General features: G+C 41.6%; 1 protein-coding gene across 4 annotated transcripts in view; it reads left to right on the forward strand.

The window, feature by feature from the left end:
- CRIPT (CXXC repeat containing interactor of PDZ3 domain) overlaps positions 1–27,437 on the forward strand; it is a 68,173-nt gene that overhangs the window by 35,934 nt on the left and 4,802 nt on the right. Inside the window, exons 5-6 of one of the 4 annotated variants that reach the window (XM_013171092.3) lie at positions 399–569; positions 12,718–13,114. In XM_013171092.3, coding sequence (XP_013026546.1) covers positions 399–569; positions 12,718–12,836 — 290 coding nt within the window. In that variant the 3' untranslated portion in view covers positions 12,837–13,114. Of the gene's footprint in view, positions 1–398; positions 570–9,548; positions 9,602–12,168; positions 13,115–27,437 lie in introns of those variants that run through there. The other 3 variants (XM_013171096.3, XM_013171095.2, XM_013171097.3) reach the window with 3 other exon arrangements.

Here is a 27,437-nt window from a genome sequence, read left to right on the forward strand (position 1 = left end):
CTGCTTCCATTGCTGTAACCACCCCCACAGGGCATTTGCTACCATCCATGAATCAGTATAGAGATAGAGAACTGGCCACTTTTCTCGTTCAGCAATATCTAAAGCCAGCTCATTGGCAATAATGGCCTGGAAAGAGGATGAGGAACCCACAGTGGATGAAGTGGCTAAACAACTCCGGCAGTACGAAGAAAGTCTCTCCTCTTCCCTACAGGCCTGCGTCTCGAGGAAACCAGGACACAGATATAGATCTCTAAGTCTCATTAATGCTGTCAAATTTCAGGAAAAAACTGTATTTACTTTACACAGACGAAGTGACAGATATGTGACCTTTCCCATCAATTTAACAATATGCCTACCTCTTTTTTCCTCTTTTTTTTTTTTTTTTTTTTTTTCCCTAGAGCTTGCATTCCTTGGCTGCCTCTGGATGCACAAATTGCAGTGGAGGCTGGACCCCCTTGTGCCTGACTACCAGTCTGTGATACCTGCCTTGGACAAGGACCGTGCTGCCTTACTCCATACATTTCTCACTTCCATCTTGGACCATGGCACTTTTTCTCAACAGAACAAAGGTAATCCAAGCTAATACAAGAGGGGTGTGCCTGTGCTCTGTATTGTATGATACATAGAGCATATTTCATCTCCCTTTACAGATTCCACTTCATTTTCAGCTATAACTTAAGGTGTTCATTTTGCCATAAAAGTGCTGTAAGGCTTGGGCTTTGTATGTGTAAGGACATATCTATTTAGTTGTGCTAGGCTGACTGTCTTATACCTGAGGTCTCATTCAGTTAGCTTTGGTGCTAACAGCACTTTAAACAACACTAATACGTACCTAAGTATAGGATGCAGAATCCATTTAAGATGCTGATAGGAGCTAGCTCCATGATGCTACAACTACGCTTTGAACAAAACCCATACTTTATGCTCCATCTGAGCATGTTTGTGATTGTAAATGGATGTGCCCTTTGAGGATTCTGCTCTTCTGTCTCTTTTCCTAAGTTGGTGAGATCAACTTAGTTGCTTGCCTCAAACATGAAGGTCTCGTGGGTAACTGTTTTCAAAGGTGAGCTCTTGAGTTTAAGCCTTCCCCTTTGTTCCCAAAATCCTGTAAGACTTCCAGAGTTGCTGGAAAACATCTGGTCTGTTCTAGAAAGATTTATCAACAGAAGATACCTTTTGTCACTGTTGATTTGCATGTATTCGTATACACATTTGATGTTAGCCAGCAAAACCTGGCCTTTCTGTCACCTGAATAAAACTACCCTCCCCAAAGAAAACAATCCTCCATTTAAATTCAGCCCCTGGCAAAAAAACAACCAGGATGCGCTCTCATGACACTAATGTCAGCCAATATGAAACAATACAGGTTCTGTGGGGAAAAGGCTTCTGGTAGAGATGTGGCCTGAGGCTTTCTCTGAAAGGAAGGATCAAAAGGGGAGGCTGTCGCTTTTTCTTCTGTGGGAGAGGGATTTCTTTAAGGGTCATTTTTAACATAATGTTAGTTCATCTTCTGTGTGTTTAGTATCCTAATGTGTATGTCTGGAGTGTCATAACAGGCAAAGTACAGAAATCAAATAAGTAACAGGAGGATTGTAGAAGGATGTCAGACTGTAGCTCTATTTAAATCACTGCTTGATTGCAATCCTAGCTAAATTCTCAAGGGTTATTTTCACTTTGTTTTGAACTCCCTCTGAATATTTACAAGTTTGCCTGATGTTCAAGCTGATTAACCGTGCTCATTGTTACAATGTGAAGCTTTAAATCCAGAACTTCTGAATAACAGAAATAATTCCGTTTTGAGGAATGCCTGGAAATGGGTTTGGACTGCCAAGTTTAGCTCTGCACTGCAGAGTTTCCTCATTTAATTGACTATATTTTGTTAATTGTCTGCAAAGTAGTTTTGATCTGCTGTGTCTATGCACTTACCTCCTTCAACTAAGAAGAGTAAGCATACTTTCCTGGAATTTATCTCCCTCCTAGAATAGGACTGAATGATTCAAAAACATAAATGAACTAGAATGCTCACTGTAGTATGGCTCAGAGGAAGATGAATAAGTTATTCCTGAGCCTTTTGCAAACCTTTATTGCTCCCAAGAACTGAAGGTTACTCAGAGAAGGATCATTCTCATATTTCTGAGTTTGAAAACAACATATTGTCATTTTTCCTTGTGCTTCCACTTGTGTCCAATACAGCACATGGCAATAGATAGTAGAGATGGGAAAAGAAGGAAAACTGGTGGAGTATCACTCAGAGTAGGAGGGAGCCCACAGATCTTCCATTAGCAATGCTGATCAGGCTCTGTATGTACTATAGAGGATACCAAAACAGGTGGGACCCTGTGACCTTTATCCTTCAGAGTACTGATGGCAAAGTACAAGGTTCTGATTTTAACATTAGCATATGTTGGATTTCTAATTTTGCTGAGTTGTGAGTATGCATGCTGAAAGGCTACATACTCACCCTCTGCTTCTCCCCTGGGGTATGGCTAAAAGGAGGTTTAAGATGAGTCACTCCAAAGCTTTTATTATTGCACAGGCATTGATCAATGTCTGCAAAGAGCCAGTAAAAATACATGCACTGAAATTATTTAAAACTTTGTATCATATATATTTTTGAAGTACAGACCAATACAGGATATAAGGTCCTGTGAAAGACACGTTCTTCACTGAATTATCCCATGGAGGGACCACAGGGGCAGGAGTGTACACTTTATTGAAGCAAGTGCTTAAGAAGCTCTCCAGCTGCCTAGATGTACAAAAGATAATAATTATCTTTTCCTCTTTGATGCAAAAACAGAAGAAGAAAAAAGATTTCTAGTAGTGACTATCATTTGGTAAGAGGAAGAGGCAGTGGAGCTGTAAGAATGAAACATCTCATAGGCTCCCATTCATTTGTTATGCACATCCTGCTATAGAGATCATGCCTCCGACACAGAATATAGATGTCAGAATCCAGTATTAAATATTCTTACCTCATTTCCTAAGGTGTTCATAATTGTCAGTCATCCTGCAGATTTTACAACTGATACTAAAAAGAGAACAATTTATTGCCATATTGTGTCTTGAAGGTGTCTACACTCTATAAATAATGACCTTGTCAGATAACAGCTGAACAAAGGGAGAAAACGTAGTGGTTGAGTATGTAGTTCTTCCAGTTCTGCTGTATGATATTTTAAAGAGTAAGCTGTAATATTTAATAAACCAAATAAACAGGCTTCCAAATTGGCAGGAGGAATAAACAGTAGAAGAACTAGAAGGACATCTGGTAGAATACTTTCTTCTCTTTTTAGCTGTCAGCTGCAAGGAATGTTCCCAGGACAATAAACTCAGAATCCAGTTGGGAAAACAGTAATTGTTTTCCACTCCTGTCGTCAGGAAACTGAAGGCAGAACAAAGTACTTAACTTGTGTTATCACAGTGACAGATGTCTGCAGCGTTCCCACCACCCCTTGTACCCCCAGATTGTTTGTTAGTGTCTGCATTCAGTGAGTTTAAGACTTTAGGATATGCATGTGGACTACACAAGCAGCCTCAATGTTCATGAGTGAAAGAATAAATATGGAAGTATTACAAAGGGTTGATTTCTCCGTATAGCTGCATGTTACCTGCTGTCCACTTTACTTCAAGTTGTCCACTCAAAGTGATTGTAGGTGGCAAACATTACTTATGACCAAGAGAGTTGTCTTCAAAGTTTAGGAGTAACTTTCCAATTTTAAATATTATTAATAGGTCATATTCTGGCATTTCCATCAAACATTTCAAGGAAACAGAAAGTCCTGCCTGACCATCCACTGATGAATCACTAATAGCTGGAGTCTTTTCCAGTCCCTTGGGATAAGAGCTACTCAGTCTGGAAATACAAAGCTACTCCTTTGTTTCTCCAAAGAAGAAACTTTTTTCTACTAAGTCAAAAGGAGTCTTGCTATTGTTTTGAATAAACACAGTAATTCTTCTCAGCAAGGAGTGACATTGGTAGGAGGCATTGTTTCTCTCAGCAGTCCCAGAACAGGGACAAAGCCTGCCTTGCTGGGATCATGCTGTTGAGGAGCAAGGGTTACGAGGTTTCCTCCTGGCACTACTCTGTGTGCCTGGATCTGGATGGAAGCTCTTGTAGCTCTCAGGTTGGCCACAAATGCAAGAATTGGAGAGACTGCTGGTCATCCTGCATGAAACCTTCTCTGTCCTTTTGCTTTGAGCTTTAGGTTTACGGAAGATCTACAAGAAGTTCCTGCTGCTGCTTCAGGGACAAAGAAGTTCCCGTATGGTGAATTCTTTATCTATTACCCGATAACATCCTGCCATGTTTTCTATACAGGGGAAAAAAGCCTTCTCTGAAGGCATACCATAGCTTGTTGCAGTAGCCAGCCAAAGACAGGCCAAGCAGCTATTTTTTAATTAATTTTCATGACCACTCTGAGCACCATGCCCACTGGCATGGAACATCCCAGTAAAGAAATGAGGACAATGCAATCCTGCATTGTTGCTTGTGTCTCCTAAGTAATCCTGTTCAGTCACATACTATTTCTAGTGTCTGCTCAGTACCATGATATGTGTTACCTCAGACTCTGGCTCCTGTGTGTGCCTTCTATCAGCTTTGCAAGACTTCATGAACAATTAATGGGAAAAATGTAAAGGACAGAGAGGCAACTGATCAGCACTAGCTCCTGAATAAGACACAGTCCCTGAAATGTGTGCAAAATCAACAGCTCTTCTAAAATTGATTGCTTGCATATACAGATATAGGAGATGGTGAACACTACAGACTCTATGAATTTCCTCAGCCATCCTGTTTAGGTGCAGCTCTGAATGTTAAATATTAGGTGATTCTGTTGCCTAATCAGAAGGATCTCATGTCTTCTTATATCCTGACCAGCCTTCAGTTGCTGCTGAAGAAGGGCTTAGATCTTCTGTAAGTCCTTATCATACCTGTCAGTCCAATGTAGATCCCTTAACAACCTAGGACATCTAAATGGCATAGATACCTAGTCCAGATCTGTCCTGATTCATCCCAAGATGTCTGCCTAGCTGAGAAAATGGGATTCATTTGAAGTTCAAAGCTTGTGTTTTCTGAGTAGAATAAAAGGGTTTCCTTTGTCTTAGTTAAATGGATCATTAGGAGAACAAGCAGCCCTTCATGTTTTGGCACATGAAAGGAAACCCAGAAGGTCATGAGCTCTCACATGCAACCAAAAACTGTATATAGTGTATCTATAATCTGTATGTAAGCCACGGTGAAGAGTACCAGTCTTGCAGTCACCTGACTGCTTTCATGCAATCAAAGGCAGTGGAGTCCTTTGATTAAGGATTTATGAGATTTCAGTGGCATCGAAGACTGTCTTTATTTAAATGTGAGTAGACTCTTGTGAGAATTGAAGCCACTGTGTGATGAGAAGAATGTACTGGTTTTTGTGGTGGTTTTACCTGGCTGGGTGGCTGAACTCCACCACAACTGCTCTCTCACTCCCCCTCCTCCTCAGAAGAGGGGGAGAAGAAAGGATGCTGGAAAGAAAAAAAAAAAGGCTCATGGGTTGAGATAAGGATAATTTAATTAAAGGTTAAAGAAAGAGGGAAACAACAAGCAAAGGCTGTGCGGAAGCACAGAGAGAGAAAAAAATTGTTCTCTACTTCCCATCAATATCAATGAGTGATGTTCAGCCATGCCCTGGGAAGCAGAGCCTCAATATGCGTAATGGTTGTTTGGGAAAGATGTCTTCATAACAAGAGGCCCCCCCTCTTCTTCCCCTTTCCCAACTTTTATTGCTGAGTATAACACCATATGGTATGGATATCCCTTTGGTCGGTTTAGGTCAACTGCCTGGTGATGTCCCCTCCCCACATCTTGCCCACCCCCAGCCTACTGGCTCTTGGGGAACGTTGGAGGGAGTCTTGATGCTGTTCCAGTATTATGCAGCAGTAGACAAAACTTCAGTGTGATACCAATGCTGTTCTAGCTACAAGTGCAGAACAGAACGCTATATGGACCGCTGCAGGGAAAGTTAACACCATCCCAGCAAGACCCAGTAAGTTACATGACTTGCAAATCTCAGTGAAGTTTTCTACATCTACAAATTTCTTTCCAGAAATGATTTAAATACACTTCATGCCATGTGACTCAAACAATTCCATGAAAGAAGTGGAGCTAAATAAAATAAAAGTAACCCGAAACTTTCATCATTGCTCTACAAACACATAATCTTATCATGTATTTTATGATAGTGGGATGATGTGGATTTCCTAAATCTAAGTCCTAGAATGACATAATGTCACACTTAGTTGTGTAATGTCAAAGAAAAATTACACATTCTAAAAGAAAGTAAAAAGAGCCCCGAAAGATATAACAACAATGATGACAAAACCTTATGATCTGGAGTGTCTGCCTCATGAATTTTGAATACTTGTCATTAGCAGTACTGAAACAAAATGTTGGGTTTCAGATTATCAGGCTCTTCAGGTTCTTATGGCTGCTCAAGCACAGCACACTCGGTGTCTTGTCCCCCTGGTCTACCCTGGAAACCTCAGTTTTACTGGTAGCTCCAGGTTAAACTTCAGCAGTAGCGAACCTGGTGTGAGAGCAATCCCACACACCACTCCTACTCTGTACTCTAACTTCTGCGAAGCAACAGGAATCCCCTATACCAAAAGTGGGTCTGGAAAGGCAAATCATTGCAAGATCTGCTCACTTAGCCATCCAGTCTGAAATAAAAGCAGCTGCAAGGAAAGTATTGTATCTTAGAAGAGGGTGAATGCAATGCTGTGCCCTCATGGGCATGCCCCATGGGTGGCTTTTGGCATTTTGGCAAAAACAACTAGGCTTCAATGATCTTTGACAGTCCTATTTGATCTTGTTAAAGGGGAAACCACCCTTCAGTCTTCGGTTTTTCCTTAACAGTTCCCGCTTTCACTTCGGAGTCACGCCTCCACAGACACTAGTCATCTTTATGATAACGTCTAGGCATGTGACATCATGGGCTAGATCTGAAGAGATTATCTGCTGTCTGGGAATCAGACTTCTCCTTGAAACCAGTGCCTCTCCAGGGATGCCTCTTTCCTTGTGGGATCTCCCTCAGAAGGAACTTCCCTTCATGCCACAAGAATCAACCAAAACACACACCCTGCCAGAGGGCCTCTGGCATGGCTGATGCACATAAACGTCAGTTTTCTTTGCAGACTTCCAAATAAGCAAATGACAGCCATTCCAAATGCCAACCTTTTGCCCTCAACAACATCCTGGATGTTTCCTTTCTTAGCTGAGGGCTGCAGCTGAATTAACTGTCCTGGCCGCTTTGGCTATCACCATACGGGCTGCTGGTGAGGCATCCTAGTTTACTGGAGCTCTTGGCAGCAGCACCCCGGCTGTGACGAGCCTAGAAGGTGATCTGGGCCCACAAAGCAGCTTGGACTCTGCGTGGTCACAGATGAATCAGCATGCTCAGGAATTACAGCACAGACTTGACTGGCTAGAGCTACTGCACATGCAGCAGTCATTTGCAGGAGTGTTTTTTGTGTCTTTGTGGTTTTTGTTTGTTTGTTTGTTTTTAAAGGCCAGCTCGCAAAGCTCCCTGTCTTGATTCTCTGCTGTATGTCCTAGAAAAACTGAACACTGAGAGAATTGAAGGCCCGATCGGTTCTTTTGTAACCTCTTCTGTGCTTTCTGTCAAGGCTTATGTGTCCTGTGTGACACAGGGCAGATGTTTTGCTTGCTGGGTTCTGTCATGCTTGACAAACCCTGTCATGGGAACACCTAAATGCGGTACCCACTTGTACTTTCTTTAATACCTTCCCTCAGAGCTCCCAGTGAGGCCTAGTTTCCTTCCTCCTGCCTTGGTGGGCTGAGAATGTTCCACCTCAGCTCTCCTCATGGGAGTAAAAAGCAAAGGATTAGACAAGAGGCAGCAGGCCTTTGAAGACATGGATGTATCCAGGAAGACCTAATTCTACCACCTTCACTTCTCTCGAAATATACTCAGTGAGTCACTTAGCTGACCTTCACACCCTTATTCACTGATTCATACAGCAATGTACAGAGGGAAGATGACAGAAGCAACAAGTCTGGAATATGTTTACTTCTTGTGACTCAAGTCATGCATGCTAAATCAAACTAGCAGGGTTCTCTAACTCGGATTTTGGATCTGCAAAGTAATTTTGTGTGTAAACAAGTTATGGAATACCTTCCTTATGATCAGTCTTTTTCAACATATTTATGCAATTTTTCTCTCTCAAAAAGCACTTTCCTGCAGGGAAAGAGATAGAGGGATCCTCCTAGCTTAGGCCTCAAGAGAGAAGAACCTGTGAAAAATTTCAGGAGCTACTGAAGGAGTGGAGGAGCAGAAGGAGTGAGGAGAGAGCAGGTCATGGAAAGCAGAACAACAGGGAGGGGATTTGGATATTGAGGCGAAATTGTTTATGTCAGAAGTATAGCCCTGCAAACTCAGAGCTTTGCTCTGTTCCCGTTTTAATAAGTATAAAAGAATAACTTTGCTGAAATCTATGGGATGAATTTCAAGGAGGTGAGAGGTAGGTCTCTAGTTTTCTCTTTTATGGGGCCTTCCTAATTTATCCGTAGCTTGCCTCTAGATCCTTAACTCTCAAAAGTGGAGCTTCTTGTACATGACCATAAAGGCCAGATGTTCAAAGAGGACAAACACATTTGTTCATCTGTGCATGCAAAAGCTACCTCAGTGGTCGCTCTTATCCCAGAACTGGGAACTGAGAACTTTTAGTTTATTGTTTGGACAGACAAGGAGAGGAGGGACGGAATACACAATGAATCAGTGCATTGCACAAAAGGGTTGAACAAACCATAGGAGGTGAGCTTTAGGTGTGTGCAACAGCAGCATGCTTGAAATGTTGCCACCAAGTCATTCTCAAGGATCTGTACATCTAAAAAAGAACTATGATATTTATATGTCAGTTTAGCAGACATCATTAGTTCAAATGGCTTTTCTTTTTGGAAAATGAAAGGGAAATGATTAAGACAATGTAAACAGTTATCAAAACAGTTGACTTTATTGCAAACATATACAGTGGGTTTCTGAGAGACTATTTCATATCATGTGATTCTGAGTCCTGAAAAGTGTTAGAACACTGAAAACCTGACTGGCATTTAACTGTAAGGGAGCTGTAACAGTAAGACAAACTCATTTGAAGAAATATTAAAAGTGCCAGGATAATAAATGTACTTATAATGCTCTCTGCTCTCTTGCAAAGCCCTCTATTCTTCCCTGCTGATTTTTCCTCTAAATGGGGATTCTTTGCCAATGAAAACAGAAAAAGATTTTCACATTCTCAAATGTCTTAGCTTTTGGCATTTGGAGTAAAACCAGCTACTTTTGAAAAAAATATATTTTTTTTTAATGGAAAACTTATGTTTCTTAAGAGTCTAGAAGCTATAAAAAGAGTCTTGAAATCATTGCAATTTTTAAAAACAATAATGCAATTCATGTGTTTTCTAAAGCAAATTTAATTAGTTTTTAGTAATTGTCTCACAAAAAGGGTAAGTATTTCCAGCAAGCCAACATATAATACCAGAATTTGCAATTGTTTTTCAGTGTCTCTATTGTGGCACATTGATGAGATCAGTCAATAGAAGCTGAAGAAAATTTCAGAGGTGGAAACAGTTGTTGTGACAGAATGAATGACACACGGGAATTCTGCAGCCATAGTGTCAGTCCTGTTGCAGTACAACATACTACTCTGTCAGGAGAACAATGCAATTACTATGCAAAAATAATAAATCTTTTCAGATTTTCTGAATTTAGGAATAGAGGTATCAGAAGTGTTCAAATTACAGATGCGTTCCATGGAAAATCTTTACCTCAAAAAAGTATAAAGAGAAGTGTTTGAAACTTCGGAGAGAATAATTTGTAGGTCATATAGGGCTCTCTGACTCTGCTTCTTATGCATGTGGACATACTTCCTGTTCCTCATGTGACAAAGGCCGCCCCAAGAACATAGACTCTCTCTCTATGCCTCTTCAAGTCTTCATTTATTCATAAGCCCTGCAGCCAGAAAGAATTATCTGTCATCTTGTCTCACTCAGGCATAATACAGGCAGCTGGGTTTCACAAATCAAGCCCACCCCTTCTAGTAGAAGGATACCCCATCTGGGTTTAGAAATGGCAAATGCTGTGAGCCCACAAACCATCCTTCTCCGATTTCCCTGCAACTCTGGAGGCGAGCCAAAGAGCTCTGCCCTGCCAGAAGAAGGCAGCTTACCTGTGAGGAGTAAGCTACTTGCAAAGCATAGGAGAGCTGGATGGATTCTCTCGCAGTTCCACTTACTGAAGGAAAGGTCCTTTTTGGGGGGGCAGAATTTCCCGAAGTTACATGCACAAACCAAGAATGAAATGTATAATATTGGACAAGAGCAGACTCTTGGAAATTCCAGGAGAGGAAAAACTCTTTTTCAAACTTCTAGATTTTCACCATATTCACTGCAGATCACAGAAGTCAGAGCAGCAACCTGAGTACTTTCTGACAGAGAACCTCAAATCACTCAGCAGTGTTAAATTAATAGAAAAGAGAAATAATATTTTTAAAGTCCTTTTCTCTGCTCACTTCATCATCAAGTACTGTTCAGTCATATTACAGAAAGCCCTCTGAACAGAGTATGAATAAGCCAAATTTTAGGCCCAAGGAAGGGGAAGAATGTTAAGAGAGATGAGATCTATAGATGATCCCTCAGAGTACAGACATGTATTGTTGCAACAGTAGGTGTCAAAGCCTGCTGCAACAGCACCGTGGTTCTATGGTGTGTGAAAGGAAGATCAAACAAGTAAAATAGACTTATAATGCATTTAAATTTGAAGGGAAAGTGAAAAAAAAATAAAAATCAGTGGTCTTTATTCACAGTGCAATGAATTTCTGCAGAATTTTGAAAAACACCCTTAATTATCCATGTAATTCCAGAACACGCTAAAAAAGAGATTTGACCATCTATCTTTGTAACTATTCTGAAAAGATAGTTGAAAGCCTGCTAGGAATGAATATCTTGCTGGCAATGAGAGAGCTGCCCTGCTGGCTATGCATTAAAGCAGAAATTTTGTTTTAATTTGAACTGAAATACCTTGACAACTCCAGAACAGTCGGCAGTGGTCTCTGGTTTTACTTCTGTGAAAAGGAGGACAGAACCTGGTCCTGAATAACTGACTTTATTGCTTTCTGCTCTGCATGCGTAGGAATCATAAAGAGAAGGATTTACATGACATTATTTGAGCACTTTGGTAATGAGACAAATCTGTTCTAACACATATTGTAGGGATAAAAGGGAAAAGAATAGAATGATACCAATCTTATAGCAAGAAAAGTAAAGTTATATAAAAATCCATATTACTGATATTAAGAAAAATGATTTCTGAAACTCCTGAGACAAGAAACTACATAATCATGAGGGGGAAAAAAAAAAAAAAAGCAGAACTAGAAATTCCAGCACCAAGGAGGAATTTCAGAGATTTGGGAACACAACTGAATAGCTGTGAAATTTCATATCTAAACTAGCTATCTTGACAGTATCTACTACAAGTGCACTGCAAGAATTAAGAGGACAACAACAACAACAAAAGAAACACCCAAAATGCATTATTTGTGGCTGTTGAAAAACTGAAATCTCTGCTGTGACACAACCTGTTAAGTTTTAGCATTTTGTGCCTTTAAATCAGAATGAGAAACTAATGCAACCCATCCAGAAACTCAGCTAACAATCTTCCAGCAACTCACCACCAAAGTTTAAAAAAAAAATAAAAATTGAAGGCAGAGTTAAACAAACTGAAACACTGACAAAACTAAATGGATTCCCAGTAATATGAAAAAGAAAGCCAAAGTAATATTCCAGATGGAGATTATTTGGAGTTAGAGCAGTGAACTGTATAAAGCTAAAGGAATTGTAATAAAGAATGAAAATGAAGCTTTGGCTATTAAATGGAGGGGATAGGAAACTGTACCACTGAGAGATGGGTGTGTTAGGCAGCAATGAGAAATGGGATACTCTTTGCAAGAGATCAGTTCCCGAGCTGACAATTCTGCAAAAGCAAAACAAAACCAGCAAGGCTTCCTAAATATCTCATCATCCATATTGGGTTATGAAAGCTGACTTGTGCATGCACTAAGATTTGACATCAGGAAACAGAAAACAGGTAAAATAAATCCCTCTGTTCCTCTCCTACTCTGCAGGCTGGCCAGCAGAACTGCTTTGAAGTACTGACCCTGGGAGCCTTCTGCTGTGCTAGTGAAAGCTTAAAGAGGACTCCACTTCTCGGGGAGATGGGCGCTGCAGAAGCTTTGCACTGGAGCCCAAGTCCCTGCAAGCCTAGTGATGGTATCCAGTGAACATTTACCAATTTCCTCTTCACTTTTAAAGATGATGGGATAAGGGATAAGGAAAGCATCTGGGGCGAGAGAGTGAGTTAGAAAAGGGCTGCCCAGTGTCATCAGAAGTAACCATAGCCAAGGGCTCAGGTACTTAGTGGGGCTTCTGAAGTTCTGCACCCTGGCTGGCCAAACAGACAGTTCAGGTCAGCTGGCCACAGCAGCTGGGAGAAGGATCCCAGGCACTAATCTGCCATACTTGAGGGCACCAGGACACCCGAATCTTTCTTAAAGCCACAAAAGCTCGTTGTGAATGTGTTTCATTTCAATGTGATATTAAGCTGCAGATGACATTTACACTTAGAGGCTTCTGCACAGCTTGGTTTCCAGTCTGATCTCACCTCTCTTTATCAGAGACCATGTCCAACCCCATGTGCTCCAGCTGGATCTTCCACGGCATTCTCAGACAGCCTACGGCCAAGTTAAATATTGAACTGGGGGACTGGCAAATTCTTTTTCCTGCTAAGGACTGAAAGCCTTCTGAACACCTTTAGCAGGTCAGAACTTGACATATGTCTTAATATTATCCAACAATAACCAGAAAAATAAATAAAGTCTTTGTTGACAAGCAGTCTGAAATAAAATCACAAGTCACACTGAGGCTTGAAGTCCCACTTCGCTCTCCCTTGTAGTTTCCCTTGCCCTGAACTCTGAAATCTGGATGTCTGCTATTTCTGCGCCAGCCTCCATTTCTTTGGCCCATTACTGTTGTTGGCTGCTTCTCCTTTAGTTTTTACACCCACGTTTCACTCTCTCTGCCCATCCTGGTTTTCACTCTCACAAGAGAAAGCAGACTAGATCAAAGTCCTTCTGACAGAAATGAGTCCAGGTCAAAGGTTTAGCAGTTGGAACTGCTAAATATCGTGGAGGAGAAGTTTATATGCAAAACATCAATTATATGTGGTAAAAATATGAACTGAGATGTCACTGACTCTTCAGAAGTCACTGAGATCCTTGTATTGATATGTTCTGGTTTAACTCCTAGGAGAAGGGAATATTTATATTTAAAGCCTTCTGTTTCTATATTGTTTCTTAAGTTATATTTATTGCTTGACAGTGAAAAATTGATCTACACCTGTTATATCTAAGTCTCTTAACAAGTTTGAAATATACCAGAGTGGAACATCTATTTGACATTTAAAAGAATGAGACAGTTGTGTACTGTGCTTAACTGTGACGCTGTCAATCAGCTCTTTTTTGTGTATCATAGGCGGCGCTCACAAACTGTGTAAAATGTTTTCTAGACACAATAGGAATGCAGTCCTGACCTTTAAAAAAAGAGTTAAGTCTGTGTAGTTTGCTTGCATATTTGGTATGTTTATCTGCTAAGACATATTTAGCACAGTCCTAAAATTGAGACTCTTATCAGAGCTAATGTAGAGTGTGAAGTAAAATTCAGTGCAAATATCCCTAAATTAAACTGTATCAGACTTTTTATCCCTAGTTTCTGTGACATGTTCCAAGTGGGTGGCAGTCAGACGTGATTATAAGTCACTCTTTTCTGTTCTCTGACTTGAGCACTATCCAAGATAGATGGTGGGCACCTCCAAAATAGCTTATCCACTCACCTCAAAGACTTTAGGAAGACCTTAGATTCACTGTCGTTCTGTAAGACTTACCTGGCAAAATCCAAAAACTGTCTTCTCATATCAGTTTAAACTCTGTCATTTTTCAATTCTTTGCGATTTGAGAAGGCTTTGGCAGCAGCAGACTGGAATTATCTTTTGCAGACTCAGGAAGATGGTACTAGACTGTGTCATTCTCAAATCACATCAGAGTTTTTTTGTTGTTGTTGTTGTTTTGTTTTTTCACGAACAGCACTAGAAACTTTTTAAAAATGAAAGTTATTGTCATTCGTGGGGGGACATCCCTATTCCTGCTGAGTGGATTTTAGACACTTTTTATTGGATCAAATTCTTCTATCTCTCATTAACTCACAGAGTTCTATTAATATTGTCATAAGGACAGTGTATTGCACTCTTGATCTGCAGAAGGCATAGACGATGTAGGCACAGACTTGCAGTTCCTCTTGCACGGTTTACAGGATCTTGTGAAATTGTCCAGCAAATTCAGGCTGAAGTAATAATACAACAGTTAACAGAAGGTGTTGGGTACACAAAAACCGAACAGTGGGCTGTATCGACTGCACGGAGACAAAAGGCCCATTAGGAAGGACGGTTAAGAACATATAAATGCATTTCAAACAAAGATCCTAAACCTGGTGAAATGTGTGCAGATGCTTAACATTTTGCTTTGTGAGTGGCTCTATTTAAATCAATGGGGCTCTTTGCAGCATGTAAAACTTGACACATACATAAGTCTTTTCAGGATCAGGGCCAAACATTTTTTTTTTCTGAAGAGTGTGACTTGCTTGGAGACATTCCAGAGGAAAAAAAAACATGTGGGGCTTTCTATAAAATTGTTGGCACCATTCTGCTTATTAAACAGACATGAATTCACTCAAGTAAGATAAGGTCTAGACATTTATATCAAGTATGTGAAAGCTTATACCTATTTCTAAGTCAAAAAAAATAGCAATAATACATCTGGATTTGTAGATTGCATTAATTTCTTGATACATATTTATTTAACTTAGAGTTTTGTAATATTACTTCTGTTACAGATTTTACTATCTTACCTATAGTTCTGCTACCAGGCAAAATTTGCTCTGATGGCTAATAAGGTGCAAAAACTTTCAAGCAGACTGCACAGAAAACATTTTTATTATTTACTTTATGACCTTAGATGTGGCAAAAAGTAAATCTTTTTGTCTTATTTCAAGCTAATTCAGCACTAAGTATATGAGACGGATTTTTTTGTCAATTTGTGGCTTGCGTATTGAAGAGCAATATATTCAGTTCAGGAACAGAGTCTAATTTTAGATCAGTATTGAAGGTGCTATGAAAATGAGAATGCTGGGAGTGTCAGTAGGACTTTTCAAGAGCAATCCCAGTATAGTTCTTGAACTACAATGATTGTAAGATGAGAGAAATCACAGAACAGACTTTACTGGTCTAAATGGAACCTGCCATATACCTGAAATTATCCATCCTCCAGTTGTTATCATGGACATGGCCTCAAACTGTTTCAGATAAACACCCCAACATTATAGCTCTTCAAGAAAACAGAAAGAGTCATTTGCCTGCTTGGTGCTGGACCGCGTGGTGGTACATGGTGCCAGCACCCTAAATAAGCAGCCTGGGGAGACACGTGGAACATCTGGCGACAGCAGCTACTTTTAATCACACAGGCCACAGGTCACATTGTACCACAGCGCACAAAATGAGTGTCACATTTAGCAAAGCACGTTTACTTGACCACAAGATGTCCTGAGGTCAGACTTAAAAGCTTCTGCAGATGTAGACAGGAACCCGGCATGATTTTCACAAGTCCCTAAGTGCTTATTTCCCATTGGTTTCTCACTAAGACCTTCTGTGTATTATTACTTTAAAAAGACTTCAGAAATATGGCATTAGCTGTCTTGAGGCACACTGCCTTGCTTCAGCCTGCAGAAATTCAAAAGCTGCCTGTTGGGTAACTTCTTCATCTATGGCTACTTTAGGGCAGCTCTCCTCCCATGCCTGTACCAGGATCCTCTCAGGGCTCCTTGTCTGGGAACGCGGGAGACCTGGGTGAGTTGACAGGGAGTGTTGCTACATGAATCAGCTACATTTTTAATAGAATTGCATAGAAAGTTTTGAAGAGTGTTTCATCTCCTGGGGTGTGGGAACCTCTATGGATTTTTCAACAGAGATTGCTTCCCATATTTATAAGGAAAATAATAGCTTTTTCACTATTTTGTAATCATCTTTGCATTTGGGGATACCTCCCCTCACCTCCCTGGTACTCTCCAGCACCCAGACTGGCCATGCCAGAAGGCATCAGACCCCTTCTCTAAGCTTACTTTACCAAGCAACTTCCACATTCCTATTTTTAAAAGTTGCACATTTTGAAGATTAGGGAACACATGGTCTTTGCAAGATAATCTCCAGTTCCTTCCCCATTCCACACAGTCACACTGCTCGGTGCCAATTTTATTGCATAGCATTGCTGAAAGGTCTGTTATAGAAATATATATAATCTATATTGTGACTTCCCTGAAAAAAGATGGGACGAGGAGGGAATGTTCCCGAGGAAGTGGACTGCATTTTCAAGATCTAAGAGTATTCAGAGCTAGAAGTAATGAATACAGAGCGATGCCCTCAGAAATGCTATGCAGCATATGCGAGGATCAGCAAAGTGGCACTAGATGGCACTGTAGTAATCTTCACTCAAAAAGCCTAGGCCAGACCCAAGGAAAGATGGATTCGGGTCCAGTTCTGAATGGGCAGCTGGGATTTACTGTCTATATTTTACCTGGGTGGTTTGGGGGATTTTGATGCATATGAGACACAGCAGTCCTTCCGAGGATTCTAATACATAGCCTTCAGCAGATTGATAAGTGATACAATAGGTACAATGAAGAAGAGCATGAAAAGCTGGCTGAATATTTTCGTTTCACAAGGTGAGACTACAAAGGCATCTGAGAAGCTGTTACGTTCTGTTAAATCCAAGGGAAGGATATTCAGATTCAGAGCTAAGCCCAGTACGTCTAAAACTGTCTCACTCAAAAGAACACCAAAAGTTTTGTGTGTCATCTAGGCAATTGGAGAGTTCAATGTCTGTCTGCAGGCATAAGCTGGGTGTTTGTAACTGCAGTGTTTTGTGCCTAAACAGGAAGACTTGAGTTAGTGGGCCAAAGTCAACTAGATTTTGGGACTAGCCTCGTGGGCTGCATCTTCTTGTCTCACTGAGTTAAATGCTGACTATTGACAATTTCTTTAGAAGTTTCACACAGCTGTTAGCTAACATCAAAAATTAATTGTCTTGTTCCTAAGACAATGGTCTGTTGGCTCCAACAGGTACTGCAATAAGCTGTTTTCACAGCCAGCTTTTAGAACTTGCAGAAGCAGTCTTTTTGGTAGCAATTGAGTGGTCCTGTAGCATGTATTATCAAATGCATATAGGAGAAAATAGAGCCTGTTGAAAAAAAACATGTCTGTTCTTGTAAACTGAACTGATTTAAAGTAAATTCAGGAGATTGCTGCAATATAAAGGACGGTCTATCCCAGATTTGAATTCTAAAATGTTGTAGAACCAGATTTATAAATCTTGTAAATCTTTTTAAGAAAACATCTAAGTGCAGAATATTCAGTACAACAGCAATGCAAGCTATTTTTATAATGTCATAATACTTTTTCTATTATATATTTCTTTAAGTTACATTTTGCCTTCTGTTATGCTCCAGGTTCAAATCCTCAAAGGGTAATTAGTATCTATTTCACTGGAATCAGTGGGAGTTAGTTATCTCAGCTACTCTGACATTTATGTTTTAAGGAGAGATCAGCTTGAATGTTTAAGTTTCCTCAAGTAAATCTTATTATAGTCATATAGCTACTCACAACTTAGGGATATTTCCAGCTAAAAGGCCATCTACTTGCCAGCTATAAATAAAAAAATCTAATAGTGCATTCCTTTACTACAAGAGTGGTCGTTATCCCTGTAAATAGCCCAGCTGAAGATAATAGGATTGCTTAGAAAACTGAGCATCGGAACCAGTATTATTATTTGACCATATGATTTCCTGTCACCCAGGCAATATGTTTAGGTTAACCCAAATGGGCATTCAACACAAGGAGGGTGGAGAAGAGGGGTCGTAAGAGTCAGAGCATAAAAATCTAGTAGGCACCATTGCTTCAGACAATGTCAACATACAAACTGCATAGTTTAATAAGAAAGTAAATGCCCCTTGTGCTGGAATTGGACTATTTGTCCATGCAAGACTAAAGCTGTGGTAAAGACAAGAGACACATGATGTCCAAAAACACTTCAAACTGTCTCTTTTAGTCATAAGCTACTGCTCTTTGAAACAATTCCTGTGTGGTTCTGAGCACATCCTGAGAAAATATTCTAGTTGTCCTACTTCTTCTAATGTGTACTCTAATAAGGGCTCCTTTAATCTGTGCTTTAAATCTCCTTTAATCTGGTCATTGTTTTACACTTTGAGATGTACCCCTGAGGCCTCCTCTTGCCTCAGAAGAGGCTTGAAAACAACCATAACTTGCTGCTTGCTTTTTCAGACATGTCTGTGTCTACATTCCTGGAGTCGATGTTGGTCCTGATAGACATGTCCTAAAAGCAGGCTCTATCCTAGGTGCAAAAATAGTCTGTGTAGCTGGCAGCGAAGCATGACACTCACCGAAATGCTCTCTGGTGAAGCGAAGGTCTGACGAGACATGTGGTTAGTAGTTCAGCCCATTTTGCAACCCGAGTGACTTAACCAAAGTCAATCCCACTTGAAGTCCACAAGAGCAGCTAGAGAAAGTTCTGAAAAAACTTCCCAAACGGTGCGGTATGGCTCTGGGAAACAGAAGCAATGCCCCAGAGCTCCCTGCTAGCACTCCAACAACACGGGGCGACACACAAAGGGTGGAGCAGGGCCTAGCCTTTCCTCGAGCAAGCACAGCCACAGCAGAGGTGCATCGCTGCCCAGCTGTGCAGGCTTGGGAAGAGCTACGTGCTTGGTCAGTGCTAATGACATGGCCAGACCAGTGGGTGTGGGTACGTGGCTGTGTGACGTGGGGGATCAGGAAGTTTGTCTTACCTAATCCTGTACCTGAAGGCCAGGTGTCCTGCCTGGTCACCCAGGCTTCCGTTGTGTCAGTGATGAGGTAGGGTAATACATCCTCTTCTAACCTAGGAGTTAAAGCCTAGAAAAAGAAAACTAGTTTAGAAAATGAATAGCTACCACTTAGGTGAACGTGTGATAAAAGCCTCCCTGCGTGCTTAAAAATAAGTCATCAATAAACAGTCTGAAAACACAGCACATTTGAAACTATTTCCTTCCCTTCTAGGTTTGAAATCCACAACTAATACTTTCTCAGCTTCTCTGATTTTTTTTTTTTTGATTGGAGCCTCTTTCACGTGAGGAGAGGCTGAGAGGGGTGAGGCTGCTCAGCCTGGAGAAGAAGAGTCTCAGAGGGGATCTTCTCAGTCTGCACAAACACCTGGTGAGAGGCAATGAAGGAGGCAGGCTCTTCTCAGTGCTGTCCAGTGACAGGTTGCCCAGAGAGGTTGTGGAGTCTCCATCCTTGGAGATATCCAAGCTTGTAATATCCAATCTGTAGTAAATCCAGACAGCTCTGGAAGAGAAATAAGTGCTGATTTTAACATTAATCTAGTTGATCCTAACATAAATGACACTGGATTTACATGATTTGTATGTTTATTAATATTCCATCCCTTTTGCTCTCTATTTGTCTTTAATTTTCATTTCTACAGCCCTTCTTAATTACAACTTTAGTTGTATTTCCCAGTTCATATTTTTCCTTCGACACACACACACAAAATCCCAAAGACATAAACGAATACACCATATTTTCTATGTTTCTTGATGGAGATTAAAAAAAAAAAAAGACATTCTCTCTTTTTTTACTACCTACATGCTTTTGATTACTTATTTATATTTATCTATACACACATGCACACGCACGGACACAGGATCATTTAATTTAAATCATTCGGGTGTTTTGACATTGTATGAACCATTTCAACGTTTTTTTCAATCTTTATGTTTAGCTGTCAGCAGTAGCCACTAACACTGAACATTGCTAATTATAATCAGATTTTTATGTAAGAAATCTAGATCCTCAGCCTTACATCACTGACCATCAGTGTTCTGAGATCACAGACCAAGTTCAAAACTTCTTTGCCAAAAGTGTGGGAGTCTCCACGGGGACTGAAGGCACCAGCCATAAGATCGCCCAGCTCCTGGCAGGTTCTGCCACAGCAGGAATATGGCCTGTGCAGACTCCAGGGGACTGCTTGGCTGCTTCAACTTATACTAAGATCTTGCTGACAGTCAGGTGTCCCCAAGACCTGGGGAACAAACAGAAGTTTTAATGCAACTACACAGGCCTCAGACCTAAATTTCAAAAAACTTTGGCCATGCCTTTTGAGTCTTTACTTGTTTGCACCTCAATTTCATTCTAAAACTGACGAAGATGTGCAAAAATGCAACCCTGTCTGTTCTGGTGTTAGATCTGCACTACCTGTAGCATTTCGAAAGCTGCATCACTCCTAGGGTGGCAGAGTCACCCCACGCAGATGTGCACAGAGGTCTCTTCTGAGGACACAGGAGGCACCACGGGTAGCTGAGATACACATCCTTTTGCTTATCCTCTTTCCAACAAGCAGTGACATCTGCAAATGAAAAGTGCTATACCAAAAAAAAAAGGGCTTCCATGTTGAATCTTGCAAAGCACGGAGGCAGATCTTGTAGTACAGAGTACGATCACAGGGACCGAGTACTGAAATGCAAACCTGGAGCATATTGGAGTGGCATTAACTGGGTTTCAGCCCAACCTTTTCCTACTGCTGCTGCTGTAGCCTGGAAAACTATGCAAATGCATTGCTGCTGAAGAAAGGAGGAAAAACTAAACAAGCCCAGACAACAGAAGAGCCAGCTCACATTTGTATTCTGCCACAGTGAAAGAAACCTGACCGTTCGGATGAAACAGGCACAAACGAAGGGCTCACAGGGAGTATAGCTGGTTGAGTAGGAATGGCTCTAATCTCCCAACAGTGCCACAAATCCCCTTTGAGAAAATGAATTCTGGAACACTTCAAATTTTTAACTGTTATTCGTTTTCCACGGAATAGTACTGTGCCTCAGGCCACTCTAATAACATTCCTGGCTTGCCCTGCTGTAACGATCTGTAAAAACTCATCCAGTCAGATGATTTGGGTTTTAATATCAAGTTGCTTGGAGAACATTCGTGGTTGGAGGTGCGTAATAATATGTTTTATTATTGCCATAAAAAAAAAATCTAGAAGAGAAGTGGTTTGCCTTTGCCCATTGGGGAGGTCTGGTTTGTTATTACATTCAGTGCCATGATAATTAATGACTCCTCAACCAGCACTAAAAAAGTGTTCCCTGGCTAAAATTTTCAAAAGTAATTAATGATCTGGGGTTTCTTTGCTTTTATGTGTTTGGTTTGAAATACCTTAAAAAGGGACCTGGTTTTCAGAAAAGCTAAGCACTGGCTTTCTGAAATTGTCTACCTCATGCTCAAAACCTTCAGCCCATGTCATTTTAAGGTCACAGTGGATGCTGTTTACTGGTAACAAAAATAAAAGTATGTCAATTCACAAGTTAGTAATAGAGCCCCAGAGTAGATTTACAGATCACAAATAAATACATTTCAAAGGAAAATATTTTCAAATGATACCTTCCTTGCACTTGCAAGAGGAGAATTCGAGACTCTCAGGATGAATGGAAGCTACTTAATGAACAGCATGTAAGCAAAAGAGGGTAGACAGGGGACCGGTTCTAGCAGTTGTTTTGTATTGCTTATTAAAAGAAAGATCAAGACCACATCCTGCAGTCTTGGGTCATGCTTGAACATGTCAGAGTACTTTTGAATGTCACTGTATGGGCTGTGCCTGCCTGAAGCTGTCCTGGAGCCTGGCTGTCCTTTGCCCAGCAGGAGGAATCACCACTAACTCCTGTGCGAAGGGGAGGACTGCAACTGAATCAGAAAGCCGATGTTTCAGCCGTGGTGCCAATGCTCATTCAGGGTATGCAATAATGGAGAAAGGAGCACCACAGATGTCCTTATTTCATCCACCCATATGACTCAGCTTCAGAACAATCCAGAAAGGCTTCTAGCTCTTCCCCCAGCTCAGCTGCACCGGCGCAGGCAGTAGAAAGCAAAGAGCTGAAGGAGAAAGCAAGTAACTGCTTCCAAGCTCTTCCTCTGCCAGTGTTTTATTTCATTCCCTGCTGCTTCCAGTCATGTTCAGTTAGTCCAGATGAAAAACCTGCTTTGGATCTACGTCTCCCAGGCTTGGTCCCACACAGTTCAGCAGCCTTTCCTTTTCTTTGAGGGGCAGTCCCCAGCCAGGGCAGGTGTGCTGGCTGTTCAGGTCAACGTTGCAAAAAGCTTTCTTCTGATACCCGAAGTTCTCATATTTAAGTGCAAGTTTGCTTTCTATTCATTTGGGCAAGGTACAACTTTTGGTCCTGTAAATTTAGCGGGTATGCTTGCAAGCTACTGGATGACCATGCTGCAGCAGATTTTGTGTGGAGGCAACAGCCAGAGGCCTGTGAGGGCCAGCTAGCACTAGCTCAAGGTGCCCAGCTACACGAAGCCAGCTGACCTGCTGATGGGGTTATTTTTGTTGAATTAGACACCAGGCAAGGCTCCACACTTGCTGGAGCTTGCTCCACCTTCCCCAGAATTGTCGCTTCTGTTTTGTAGAGGTCCCTCTTCCCAGATCCCATGATTTACGTAGCACATGCTCATCATCCTTTTTGCTTCAAGGTATCCTTTCCTGACAGGATTTATCCACAGATGCCAAGATTTCCTCAACAGGATAATGAAAGTACTTATTTGTTTTCTCCAGCTATCTTTCCTTGATGATATCTTAGATTTTCCATCATTGATTCTCCTCCTCCTCCTGGCTGAAGGAAAGAGGGGTGTTTGTCTAGCTCCAGCCTGAAGAGAAAAGGCCTGGAAGACAGGAGGCAGCATCGAACGATCACACTTCAATGACTGCCCTGACTTCCATGGGCAGACCTTGGGCTGTGTATTACTGTGGGCTAGAAGAAGCACTTTTTCACTCTAGCCTAGGAAAGTCCTACCACTATAGCTGCACCATGATTCTCACAGACACACAGACTTCTGGACACAGAGTAGAGATGTTGGGTCTGCAGAGAAGCCTGCTACATCAGCCGAAATTGAAAGGGTACTGCTTTGCTTTGCTGAACTCCAATTCAGTTTTACCACTCCTGATGCACTAACTGAGGTTTCGTATGTGATTGATGAGATGCTAGGAGCAAGGGGAAAATGTGTGCCTTGCCTAACTTCATGTCCCGTCATGAAGTACTGTTTGGAATAGAAAAAAAGTTTGATTTAAGCTTGCATTTGCTTTCTCAGAATTGCTCTAGGGCGGAGACGGGATAAACCCTGGAGAAGGGAGTGGGCAAAGGAGCTCGGAGCCGGAGCTGCAGAGCTTGCAAGGGTCAGGCAATTTCTCACGCAGAGCCACGATCGATCAGCAGCCCGCTGAGAAGCAAGGAGCAGGGCGAGGTGGGCTAGGGCAACGCGCTCCGTGCGGCAGCTCAGGGCTGCTTCGGCCACCACGGCGGCTCACAGCCCAGCAATGGGCAGCGTCACCCAGGAGCAGCGGGCCGGGGGCGCCGTGCAGGGCATGCCCAGCAGCGCGGCATTGTTGGCAGAACACACAGCTGCTGGCGGCAAGCCCGGAAAATAAACATCAAAAGATGAAAGCGGGCCAACGTGGGAGGCAGCAGCCTGCTCGGTTTCCAGCCTCTGATCACCTTCTTCCAAGCCCTGCCTCCCCACCGTGTCCCCTTGTCCACCACAATGAATGGATCGTTGCCCTCCTTCAGGAAAATGAATTGCCTTCTGGAAAAGGGGGATTGCCCAGATGTTTCCCCAGAGAACTGCTTTGCATTGAAGGGCGTGTGCACATCCTGAGAAAGGACATGATCTGATTTCTTTTAATAGACACATTGTACCCCCATAGTCTAGAGCATCCACAGTTGTCCATGGCTTTCTCATATCCTTCTCAGAGTCTTGCTGACACAGCTTTGTAAAACGTCCATACTAACACATTGGTCCCGAAAAACCACAGCAAGTAGCATCATGTGCTGAGATCTCAGTGTTGGCCCCTTGCACCACTGCTTCCTCCCAGAACCTAAGCAGATCCCCCAGCTCTCAGTGCCAGGTCGGGTATGTGGTGGATGAAGCCTGAGGAAGATAACCACGATATCTGTCCTGCTGGGCTCTAGCTATGGCTGAGTCAGATGCAGATCTGAGTTACAGTAATGTTGTTTGTATGGGTAAGTCGAGCTTATTGTTGTTGTAAGGGTGGAGTCTGGCAGGAGACAGAAGATACACGCCTGGTATCCTAGTGCCAGAGTAAGTGCATGAATTTATAAAGGCAGGTGGTGACATCGAGAAGATGCCTGGAGATTGGGACTTGTGGTACAGAGAATGGAAGGAGGACAAGAGAGTGGTAAAAGGGCCTGGGAAGTGATAGAGAGAGACATGGTTCTGCTGGAATAAAACTGTGCCAAGTCTTACACAGCACACAGAAATCAAGTTACCCTTCCAAAAGATCTTGAACAGCTTTTTATTGACATGACTTTTTTCCTTGAAGTGGCCATGGCATTTATGATTCCTTTCTGGATGTACTAAAACTATTTTTTAGGGAAATTAACATATTTTCCCCAGACTTTGGAGATCTTTGTATTTGAAATATTGTACTAATAGAGAAATTGCATGCTTTTAGGAACGCTGCATCTATGTCTGACTCCATTTCACAGACATCCTGAAAAAAGAAAGATCAACAGTGCTGGGTCTCAGAGTCCTCATTTTTTTTTTTCCAAATTAAATAAAAAAGCCTCCCAAGCCTAATGAGTCATGTTATTTTGCAGACATGAGTGAATTCTTCTCTATCACTCAAGCTGATGAATGGCAAGAAAGAATTATTTGGATTGCTAGTTATTTGTTCTAAAAGTTATATATATTTATTAACACTGTGGTGCTGTTGTCCCCCACATCCAATACAAATACACCTCAGGTCTCATTCTAATATAGCAATGGCTTTTCAGTTGATAGATAGGGATACTCCTGTTTACCTTTCCTGATTTTAATAAAACGTTTGAGATGGAGAACCCTGAAAAATAAATAAATGTGCAAGAATACAAAAACTAACATTGTGAATATGAAAAAGCAAAAGTAGTGTTTCTGATAAAAGCATAATTACTTGGATTCTAAACTAAGAAAGAGACAAAGAACTTTGACTTCAGTACATTGGTACCCGAGGAATGGAGCTGATGGAGGCGCAGTAAGCAAAGTGACAACAGATAAGAGGGTTCTCACACGATTCTCCTGCATGCCCCCACAGTGGGTCTTTGACAATGGACTGAACCATTTACTAACAGGTTTGGAAACACTACAGCATATTAGTTTCGACCATATTACTCTGGGATATTATATCTTGGTTTGATTGTTACTTTTCTGAGAAATACAGTGGGGGAGTTCATTGCATATATCAAGCAGATGCTTTATATATTAGCAGAGCTTAATGTGCTGTTGAATAGAAGACTAACAATTTACATTCCCTTCTGAGATGTGTAAATAATTACATAGAAGACAATGTACAAACTAATCAGGCACTTCCTTTCACCCACTGAAGTTAGTCAATACGCTTTAATGAATGGTTACAAGATAAGACCTTGATCCTGCAAACACTTTGCCAAGTGAAAAACTGTATGAACTGTGCCCACTGGCCAACTGGTGGATCCAGTTGCTCATGCTAGTGATAGGACTAGAGGGAATGGCCTCAAGTTGTGCCAGAGGAGGTTTGGGTTAGAAATGAGGAGAAATTTCTTCTCAGAAAGAGCAGTCAGGCATTGGAACGGGTTGCCCAGGGAGGTGGTGGGGTCACCGTCCCTGGGGGTGTTCAAGGAAAGGTTGGACGTGGTGCTTAGGGACATGGTTTAGTGGGTGATAGTAGTGGTAGGGGGATGGTTGGACCAGATGATATTGATGATCTCTTCCAACCTTAATGATTCTGTGATTCCATGTGTATAATAGCTTCTATGTTCATGTAAAGGATATGTTATACAAATATGGAGCATACGTCTGTGCCTTGTCAGTTGGCAAGGCCCTGCCTCTTGGAAATTAGGAAGGGTCTCAACTTCAACAGCCTCTTCCTTAGCATCAGTACATGTTTGTCTCTTTCCTCTACCCAGCCACTGATTCCCATGAAACCTAGTGGAAATGTCACATCTCTGATACTTTACTTCTTTGTCAAGAGCAGTTAAATTCTCATTGAAAAGTTATCAGTGGGCAGTCGGCAGGCACATGGGTGGGACAGAAGTAGAGTTGCATTAGTGCATAATCGTATCAGGTGTCAGTAGCCCTCAAAAAGATAGAAGAACCAAGTTTCTTTAATATAAAAATCATAGAGGTGTCTAAGAAACTCAAGCTTCTCCTTGGTCCTTGCCGTGATGACAGTAAAGTGATATAAAAAGAGATAAATACCAATACACCTGCCTCCTTCCTGCACTTCTTGGCACAGGACTGTGTGGTTATCACTGACCTCTCTACTAGCAACAGGTTACTCTCAGATTTCTGCCTCTCCACTGCCTATTCTTTGTCCCTAGCCCTTGTCCACAGTCACCTCTCCAGGTACAGGGTAGCTAAAGGTTGGGCAGTGCAAGGTCACACTCTCTCTGTGAAAGTACACTGTCTCTGCTCTTTTTGCTGCTGCTGCTGGGAACTACCTTATACTCCTATCGATTAAAGAAGCTTTTTGCTTTAAGGCTCACAAAGGAAGTAATGTACTTGATTTTATTTGAGAGCTGCAAAGTCAGGAAGGAATTCCCTGTTCCTCTAGTTGTTGCTTGGCAAGAGATGAAGAATGCTAAAGCTTCTGGGAGCGCCAGCGAAAGCTAGCTGAAGGGCAGCCAACCCATCCTAGCTTGAAAGATTCAAAGATCAGAAGGGACAATCTCAGTAATATGTAATACAGACCACAGGGGTACCAGAGTTTACTCTTGTTTATACTACAGCATAGCGTTTTGGTAAACAGTCTTGATTTTAGTGGTGGAGAAACATCACACAATGCTATGTGTGCTGTTCCAAGCTGTTGAAAAGGAAGAGCTTTGGTTTTGGTCTGAATTTAATGAGGTTAAACTTCCAGATTATCATTCTCTTTACACCTTTACGTGATAGATACTGAAAAGCCTTCACTACCAAAGTCTGCTCCTTGCATATTTACCTGCACACTGCAATCAAGCCACCTCATGACCTCTCCTTTGGTTAAGTAAATTGCTCGAGCTCCTGGTGTCTCACAGTACGAGGGATGTGTTCCAATCTGTAGTCATCTGAAGGCTACTCTGTGCATCCTCTCTAACGTGTCTTAGTCATTACCTCAGTGCAGTGATTAGTTTTTACTCTCCTATTTGAAAAATTCATTGATTCAGGTTCACGTTG

The sequence above is a fragment of the Anser cygnoides genome, chromosome 3, assembly GCF_040182565.1.
Source record: "Anser cygnoides isolate HZ-2024a breed goose chromosome 3, Taihu_goose_T2T_genome, whole genome shotgun sequence".
Classification (NCBI taxonomy): Eukaryota; Metazoa; Chordata; class Aves; order Anseriformes; family Anatidae; genus Anser; species Anser cygnoides.